The 9,595-nt window shown below is 38.7% G+C and overlaps 1 protein-coding gene across 7 annotated transcripts in view; it reads left to right on the top strand.

The window, feature by feature from the left end:
• The first annotated feature begins 776 nt into the window (after positions 1 to 776).
• Positions 777 to 9,595, top strand: part of LOC138742396 (2-acylglycerol O-acyltransferase 1-like) — a 29,277-nt gene continuing 20,458 nt past the window's right edge. Inside the window, exons 1-4 of one of the 7 annotated variants that reach the window (XM_069896716.1) lie at positions 788 to 1,066; positions 1,310 to 1,336; positions 2,408 to 3,432; positions 6,061 to 6,239. In XM_069896716.1, the coding sequence (XP_069752817.1) occupies positions 3,429 to 3,432; positions 6,061 to 6,239 (183 nt within the window). In that variant the 5' untranslated portion in view covers positions 788 to 1,066; positions 1,310 to 1,336; positions 2,408 to 3,428. Of the gene's footprint in view, positions 1,442 to 2,407; positions 3,433 to 4,718; positions 4,865 to 6,060; positions 6,240 to 9,595 lie in introns of all 7 variants that reach the window. The other 6 variants (XM_069896711.1, XM_069896713.1, XM_069896714.1 and 3 more) reach the window with 6 other exon arrangements.

Here is a 9,595-nt window from a genome sequence, read left to right as displayed (position 1 = left end):
GGTAAACATGGTGCCATTTCTAATTCTTTATGAGAAAAATAACATTTTTATTTGCACTGAACACATTTTCAAATATTTTAACAACAGCATGGTCATTTTAAGATTATCTTGGATGGAAAGGAAAACAAATGTAACTGACTTGCAGAAGATGATAAATATGTGAAAATAATAATCTGGGTAGGCATTAAAAACATTTTTGTATAGGGAAGTAATATTATATAGCATTTAAGACCAAGTCGAAAAGTTCACTCTTCAGAATCAGCATCGTCATGAACATGTCACAAAATTTATGGAGGGTGCCCATGATGGTTCTGGCCAAGTTCACATCTCTCCGAAGTCTTTTCCTGTCCAGTGCATTGGCACCTCCATAATCAGACAATGATTATGGCCAATCAGAATGCGCCTGTAGAAATTTGCAAGAATCTTTGGTGACATACCAAATCTCCTCAAACTCCTCATGAAGTGGAGTCGCTTTTTATAAGGCTATTATTCTAAACCAGTGTAAGGGGTGAAAAAGTTATTGTGTTAACTGAGAACGTTTTTAATTCGTGTTGAAGGGGGCTGCAGGATTTCACTCATTGTCGATTTCCTCTCCCTCGAACGTCCACGCAGCAAAGAAAACTTGTGCACTGTATATACTGGTAGGTGGGGGCACATAAATATTGTTGCGCAGATATGAACATCTGTGGAGAGGTGGAGCAAGATTAAGTTTCTCCAGTGACCTTTCCTTTTGGGGAATACCTTCATTATAACTCATCAATCTTCTACACAGTCGTTCATTCGATACTCTTTCCCCAGCTTTCTGTTTGTCTTTGGTTTCAGATTTGCCATTTGACGGGGCTTCTTAAAGATCTATTTCCGAAGTGCAATGTCTGGCTCCCCCTGTTGTTCCTTCCAGAATCTCCCTCGAAGTTAAAGCCAAACCCGCGTGCTCGAAGATTTATAAAACTCGAGAACAATTACTTCGCTTGCATAGCACATTTTGTAACATCCTGAACAATAGGAGTTCGCAATTTCCTGCGATAAAACCAGTTCCTTTTATAAAATCTGGAGAAGCACCACCGAGGTAAGTTTCGGGTTGAAAGCGTTCGACATTGTAGACTTTAAAAAGTTACAGTCAACAAGTTTGGATCGAACGAATAAGTGGAATTGGATGTAAAACGAAGGAAGCGACATGTGTGGTAACTCGTTACAAAAGAAGGAAGTCAAATGCACTCGAGCGGTCTCGCAACGTCCATAGTAGTGGCCAAACTTACACCCTCAGTAGATATTTATTTCATTGGAATGTGTGGCGCTCACTGTCTTTCAGATCTGGGAACTCATTACAAGAGTTGCGGTGAGTAAGTTATGAAGATGGAATTCGCGCCCATTAATATCCCTTTTAAGAGAAGGATTCAAACGTTTGCCGTGCTCCAGTGGATCTTCACCTTTTTGTTCTTGGGTAATTTCTGCTCATTTTAAAGTTAGTCACCTATATTAAAAAGACTTTTAAACCTAAAACAAGAAACGAATATGTACAGGATCTCATTATTTTCTGGGCATTCCCCCCAGATTTCTGGAAGTAAGAGAACTCTGCACGTTCCTTTATCTGGTGGTTTTAACCTGCGATACCAGACAATGCAGTGACTGCAGACTTTTAAAAAATTGACCAAAACGCAGGTGATATTAACACATTATTTTCATCTCAATTAAATAGCTTGAGTAAGATTTTATGGTCGAAAATATTCCCATTCCGAAGTGGTGAAGGGAAGTGTGTTGAGTGGTGAAGGGAACACTTGAACATTGCTTTATTCATATTGAATAAGTATAATATTCTTACTGACACAATTATGTACTTAAAATTGCTAAAGGAGTAGTCAAGTATTTTTATGAAATGATCACTATCTTAACATAGACAAATTTAAATAGAAAAATGTCCCAACTACAGGAGAATATGTGAAGGAGTGAATGAAGCAAAATTGCAGGGTTCAGGATAGGTCTTACATTACAGTACAGGCCCTTCAACCCATGATGTTGTGCTGACCGACCTTCCCCCACCACCCCCCAACAAAAAAATTAAACTCTCTTACCTCATAATACCTTATTTTACTTTTGTCCATGTGTCTGTCTAAAAGTCTCTTAAATGGCCCTATTGTTCCAGCCTCCACAATGATATAGTGTAATTCAGACAGCCACAAGTGTCTGTGTTTTTTTTAAAAAAACAACTTGCCCCTGATGTCTCCCTTAAACTTTTGTCACTTCACTTTGTACAGATGTCCTCTGGTGTTTGCAACTTCCACCCTGGGGGAAAAAAGTGCTGGCTGTCTATCTTATTTATCCATCTCTTCATGCTGTAGATCTGTTAAGTCACCTCTCATCCTTCCTTTCTCTGCTAAACTTGGCTCATGAGACATATTTTCCAATCCAGGTAACATCTGGAGTGCTGCACACTCTCTAAAGCTTCTACAAGTAAAAAAATAAAATCAGACTGTAATGAAGGGGATTCCACAGTGGAGGGCCAACATGATGATTGGAATGAGGAATGGAAAATGGAAAAGTCTTTGAGGATCAAGTGACTAGAGGAAGACAAAAGAATGAATTTGACAACAAGGATGGCAATATTAGATTTGTGGGATGGTGAAGGAAGACAGGTTGACTTCAAATATTAGGGTGAATTTTTCATGAGCTGAAGTTTTTAAGTAAAACTTGGCATGCTTTTCTGATTTCCCAAAGCATTTTACAGCCACTTATGTATTTTATGAATTAGAATTGCCAATGTAATGCATTTCACACAAAGCAAACTTTGAAAAATAGCAATTTTTTAGCAATGTTAGTTGAGGAATAAGTATGGTCTAGTTGACCTGAGAAACAACTTGCCTTATTTTGAATAGTGCCAGAATTTTTTTAATGTTCACTTAAAAGAACATGGAGAGAAGCCTTAGTTTAATGCCTTGGCATCTGCACCATGCAACACTGTCCCAAAATACTTTATTAATGTGTCAGCACAGATTTTTTTATGGTAAACCCTTTGGGAGGGAACTTGAAACCACAATCTTATGATTCACAATCTTATGACATGGAAACAAGCTGGCACTTTTTGTATGAATTTAGAATTGTCCATTTTTTTGGACCCTCTTATTAAAAACCATCATCCTAAAGATTTTAACAGTTATATTCATCTGCCACCCTCTTAAATATTTGTAATTTTAAACTACTTGAAAGTTCAAATGGTTTATCCTTGATTTTACACCCTAAGTGGAGGCATTTGTAGTTCCTTAATTAAATTTCAACTGAAAGTATCTACTCCTGAATTAATGTGTCCTTGAACTTGTCTTCAGGATCTACAGAAAATCCATGAATTAATGGCTATTTTCAATGAGACAGTCTTACAAGGAATTAATGTATTGGAGTAAAAACTGGAGAACGTGGATGTTTCATCTTGTATTCGCATGTGTAAGTTCTTAGACAACACATGGATGAAGGAAAAAGTTCTTTAAAGTTGATGTAAACAGCTCATGAGGCATGCCATGAGGCTGGAAGCCTCCATTACAGATTTCTCATACTGCGTCTCTCCTTCTGTGTCAGCCCCCTGCTGGCAGCCAAGTATAATCAAACAGGAACTATATCCTTAAGACCCTGCTAGTAGTACATGCAACCATGATCATTATCATTACAGTGGAAATAAAGCAGAATTAAATTTAAATGGAAATATAACAAATAACAGGCAACTAATGGAAAAATCTGACATTATAGGATGGAAACAAAGAGGACCATCAAATGCTAAAGTGGCACAGCTAGTGACCTCCTTTCTAACTTGTCTCTGGTAAAGCTTGTGAGGAATTTGCATTTGCATTTCATCCAGGTGCTTTTTTTTCTTCCTTTGGGCCAGCAGGTTACTTGAACACTGAGTTACCCCTTGTGTATAGCAGAGTAGTAGAATATGGGGGGTAGTTGATGAAATAGTGATAATGATCACTATGTATATTGTGTATATTGCCATATACACAAAAATGCTGGAGAAACTCAGCAGGTCTCGCAGAGTCCATAGGAGGAAAAGGTATAGTATATAACCAATGATTCGGGCCTTCTTTAAGGTATGAGTAAAAAGCAGGCAGGCAGCTGAATTAAAAGGCTGGGAGAAGAAAAGAATGGGCAGGGGGAGATAAAATGTTAATTGGATACAGATAAGACAGAAAGAGAAAAGGTGAGAATTGACTGGCGTTGAGTAGAGGTTTGCTTTTAGCTCTGTGGAAGCTGGGGAAAGGAGATGGGGGGGGGAGAGAGAGAGAGAGAGAGAGAGAGAGAGTGTGAGGAGCACTAGAGGAAAGGAGAAATGAGGGGATAAAGAAAACCAGAGATTGATGTTAATGCCATGCAGTAGGTGCTCAGAATGAGGTATTATTCCTCCAATTTGTGGGTGGTCTCATTCTGGCAGTGCATGAGATCATGGACAGACATGTTGGCAAAGGAATGGGGTGGGGAATTGAAATGGGTGGCCACTGGGAGATCCCTGCTATTGTGGAGGATAGTGCCGAGGTGCTCAACTAAATGATCTCCCAGTCTGCATCCAGTCTCTTGGATGGAGAGGAGACCACAATAGGAGCGCTGGACACCGTAGACAGACCTTTTAGAATTGGTGGGAGGGGAGGAGTGGATGAGGGAGTCATGGAGGGAGATTTAAACAAATATTGTCAGCTGGATACAGTAAATGAAATGATTAATGAATGTATTTTGTATAGTTTCCTTGAAGTAGGGACAAGGATAGTGAAGATGCAAAGGGGAGCTGGGAATGTCTGTGCTGGAATCATTGCTATCCATGATTACACATGACTAAGTTGAATGCAGAGATTTTTGTGGATTGGTTAAATTATGCCGAAGATTGCATGTGAGTGAACAGTGATTGAATTAGCACTTTTATTATTCTATTCTTGCCGGCAATATCTTTGATAAAATGTGCAAAAGTGATTTTATAAAACTGTTTCCTTCAGCTTGCACAAGATTCCCTTTCTTAAGCATTTATATCATCTATAATTCTTGTAAGTGTCCCTCTATATTTTAAAAATGTTTATTCTCTATCTTACTCATTGTCATCTACCAACCTTTTATTAACATTGATTGGCTTTCCTGAACTTACTTCATGCATAGGATTTTATTTTAATACTGTTACTGTTAGCCAGTGACGAGGATGTGAGAAATTACCCATGTATTTTCGATCAACCAATGAGAGAAGAACCAACATATTTCCTTAACAATTTACCATTCAGCTGCATTACAATACAAAATCAGAGTCTTACACTAAACATTTTAAATGGCAATTGACTTGCTCATGTATACACTTGTGTGATTATTAATATGCTTGAAGACTATGCTTGGGCAAAATTCCTAGTCTATAAAAATTCATGTTTCAGTTGGACTCATTTCTATGATTTTTCAATCATATTTTCAATACTATTTTATGTGTCAATAATTATTGTGATAAGATGGAATTGAAGACATTTTAATGGATATTTACTTTGGCATCTATAATTAATTAGACAAAAGAACTACACTGCCAGAATGTCAAATGGATGGAAGTACACTCTTGTACAAAAATGGTCTTTAAACATGTAGATGGCAGAGGAAGAATATTTATCTTTAATAATTATCCACATTTGTTGGTCAGACCTATATGAACACTTTTTCATTATTTTTAATTCTTTACACTTTTTTATATAAAATAAACATTTGATAATGCATAATCTTTTCAATTCAGTGTTTGTCATAAAGTCTACTGATGATCAGAATATTTAGGAGACATTTAGCTCCAGCACTAATCTTATTTTTATCCTTTTGGGTGGGAAAAAATGCACCATGGACCCATTTTCCATGCTACTAGGAAGTATTTTGAGGAAACGCAGGCAGGCCTTGTTCTGGGTGATAAATATGCCTCAATTAATCTTCATTTCTTACGATATAACATTGATTATTTGCTTCACTTTAGAATTCTGGCTATAAAAAACTATTAGTCAGATTTGAATGTTATTGGTCATGTTATAGCTGAGATACATTGGAATTACATTTGCTAATAATTTCTCTGTACAGGTCAGTGCTGCCTTGCAGTCTTTGTGTTTCTCATCTTTGCTGGTTACTGGTACATAGCTGCAGTTTACATTATTTGGTTGTATCTTGACTGGGATACACCAAATCAGGGTGGGAGAAGATCGGAATGGATCAGAAGCTGGACAATCTGGAATTACTTCTGTGACTACTTTCCTATTCATGTGAGTTATGTTCTTCAGAATTAACTTGTCAATGATGGTGGGTGGGGGGTCACTTTTATATGAAAGGTGCAGGAAGGTGGTGATAACCCATCTCTTTCCTGCATGAATCCTTGATGCAGCAAAATAACTGCGATTCTTGCACAAAGCAGACGGGAACCTCCAAAATGTACGCAAATTACATTGCATCATAGAAATTCTTCACGTATTAGCAGAGGTATGAATGCATAAGTTTGCTGAAGGCAAGTGAGAACCCGTAGGATAAAATAGCTCTTCAAAGTAAGGGAGTCCTTTGTCAGACAAGGATGAGTAGATAATAAGAAAAACTGATAGCTTCCCTGTTATGAACTAAATCTGTGATGTTAAAATTCCTTGCTTTACCTACTAATAACATTTAGTCAATCATACCCTGCAGTTCCACTCATCATCAAGAGAATGGCTCCATCATACTGCCTCCCCCTTATTTTGATTGTCAACTCATAGAAGTTAAAATTCCCAGGACTCAAATTTAGTCCAAGGAATGTGATTTATGGTCTTTTTGTTTGTCTTTATCTCAAATTTAATGAGAATTAAAATGTATTCAAATTTTGTTTTATGGCTTTTTTTTAAGGACAAATCCTATAAATTGATTTCAATAAAAATGGCCTCAATAAAGAAGCATGACTGTTGACCGTTTAGCTATCAAACTTCTATATTTAGCATTTCAATGAAGTTTGCAGCTTCAGGTTCAAGTTTATTTATCATCCATTTGTACAAGTACAACCCGATGAAACAGCGTTCTCCGGTTTTCTGTGCAAAACACTGGAAATACACGTACAGACAAATGACACATATGCACAGTATGTATATCCAAATATTAAAATAAATGACTTTTATTGTTAAATAATTTGTGTCATGGAGGGTTTGTATGATCAATTCATCAGTCATTCAACAATTTCATTGCCCATGGGAAGAAGCTGTTTCTCAGTCTGGTGGTTCTGGTTCTGATACTCTTTCTCAATGAGAGTAGCTGGAAAATGCTGTGTGTGGGGTGGTCGGGTTCCTCACTGATTTTGTGAGCCCTCTTTAGATCATGATCCAAGTAAATCATGTTGATGGAGGGGAGGGAGACCTCAGTGATCCTTTCTGCCACTCTTATGTTGATTGACCTCTGATCTGATGCTCTACAGCAGGGGTAGCCAAAAAACAGCTCATGAGCCACTTGTCTCTTTGACATGAATGTGTGGCTCGAGGAAATATGTTGGCTATGTAGTGTCAGTGTTTGTGGCTTGCATTCGCGTGGTTGTGGCACATGGATGATCAGCCATGATCAAAATGAATGGCGGTGTAGGCTTGAAGGGCCAAATGGCCTACTCCTACACCTATTTTCTATGTGGCCACGTTGCATGTGGTGGAATTAGCAGAGTGTGTATGATCCCAGCTGCTTGCCCATTCAAGCACCCGACACCCCGATCGCAGACTCTCGCCTAGGCCATGGTCGCTCGCTGACTCATCGGCTCTCCTGACATCGCAAATTCAGACTTTCCACCCAGTCCTGGCCAGCCGCCCATCCATCTGAGCTCCTGATGCTCCAAACGACATACGCTCCTATGGTGGTCAAAAGTAGTGTACGTGTAATTTTACCCTAAAAATTGGTCCGAAAAATTTGACTTGCACATATATGAACATTTTTATTATTGAAACTCGTTCACCATTCAGGTGCCTTTCCATTTGGAGTAGGCAGTCATGTTTCTCCACCAGTCACAATCTCTGACCCTCCAAATTGTAGGGTCCATCTCCTTTGGTGAAGGCTCCGTCTTTGAGCTGAGTCCATAGTCAATGTTGAGTTCATGATTATACAAAGGGAAAAATATTAAAGTGGTTTCCCATTGCCTTCTTTGGTTGCAGTGTCCATACTGGACAGGTATCACTGGCCATTTATCAGCAGATTCATCTGCCCAGCATTTTTAATTTTGCAACCATAAATTCCAATTTGTAGAATCTGCTTGTAAAATCCATCCACCATATGCAATCCATGGCTTCACGTGCCCCTAATTGGGAGGCTAAACAAGTACTACACCTTGCCCAAGGGTTACCTGTAAGCTATCGGACGGAAGGAGCTCTTTACAGCTCCTTTTGCTGAGCAATTCTGCTATTGAAACTAATACAGTTAAATTAGCAGTTTAAAAACTCCATACATTAAAAAAATATACATATATGTAATAGCATTTATTCATGCTTGTAGGAAATTTTGTAACAAAATGTACATGCAAGAGTAAAATGTGTATATAGTATTTTTTTTGTTTTGTGGCTCTCAAACATCTGAAGTTTATCATATGTGGCTCTTACATTAAGCAAGTTTGGCCACCCCTACTCTACAGCAACTGCATCATTTTTTAATGTACAACTGTAATGTAGCTAGCCAGGGTGCTCTCATTAGAGTTCCTGTAGAAAGTTGACAGGATAGTGGCCGGTAGCCTTGCACACCTCTGTGTTCTCAGGAAATTCAGTCGCTGTTAGGCCTTCTTGCAAGTTAGGAGATGCTGTCCAGGATAGGTCATTTCTTAAGTGGTCTCCGAGGAACTTGGTACTCTCTACTAAGCTCATAATATGTAGTGGAGGGTGGTCATCCTTGGACCTCCTGAAATCCACAATCTGCTCCTTCATCTTGTCTAAGTTGAAACTCATTTGTCTCATTTTCACACCATTTCACAAGATTTTCCACATCTTCTGTAGTCCAACTCATTGTTGTTGCTGACGAGGCCAAGCTTTGTTGCCATAGACGGTTAAATTCATTCCGACTTTGTTACATCACTTGTAGAAAAGTATCCATAGAAGCACCTTTGACCCCAAATTGATCAGTCAGTTTTCTGCAAGGAATATACCAGAGGCCATATGGGAGAAGGTTCCAGTGTGGTGGTTCCCTGAGCAGTCTATCAAAGTCGTTTGGCATAATCACAATAACTCTCAAACAAGCACCAAGATGCCACTTGGCTGATGGTATTATTTCTTGATACAAGCCAAACTGTCCTCAAGCTGGGTGCGGTAGGATTGAGAAAGATGACCGCCATCTTGATGACTATTTGCCATGATGGTGTGGAAATGGATTCCATAGTATTTAGACCATAATATAAAGAAGCAGAAATAGACCATTCATCCCAGCAAGTTTGCCCCCCCCCCCCTACCATTTAACCACAAGCTGATCCTTTTCCCACTCAGCCCCACTGCCTGGCCTTCTCCACATAACTTTTATTGCCCTGGCTAATCAAGAATTTATTAATCTCTGTCTTAAATACGCCCAATGGCAGCCTTCATAACTGCTTATAGCACAAATTCCATAGATTTTCCACCATCTGGCAAAAGAAATTCTTGTACATCTC

This window comes from Narcine bancroftii, chromosome 9, assembly GCF_036971445.1.
Source record: "Narcine bancroftii isolate sNarBan1 chromosome 9, sNarBan1.hap1, whole genome shotgun sequence".
Classification (NCBI taxonomy): Eukaryota; Metazoa; Chordata; class Chondrichthyes; order Torpediniformes; family Narcinidae; genus Narcine; species Narcine bancroftii.
Note: the sequence above shows the minus strand (reverse complement) of the source record. Positions and strands in the feature narration are given on the sequence as shown.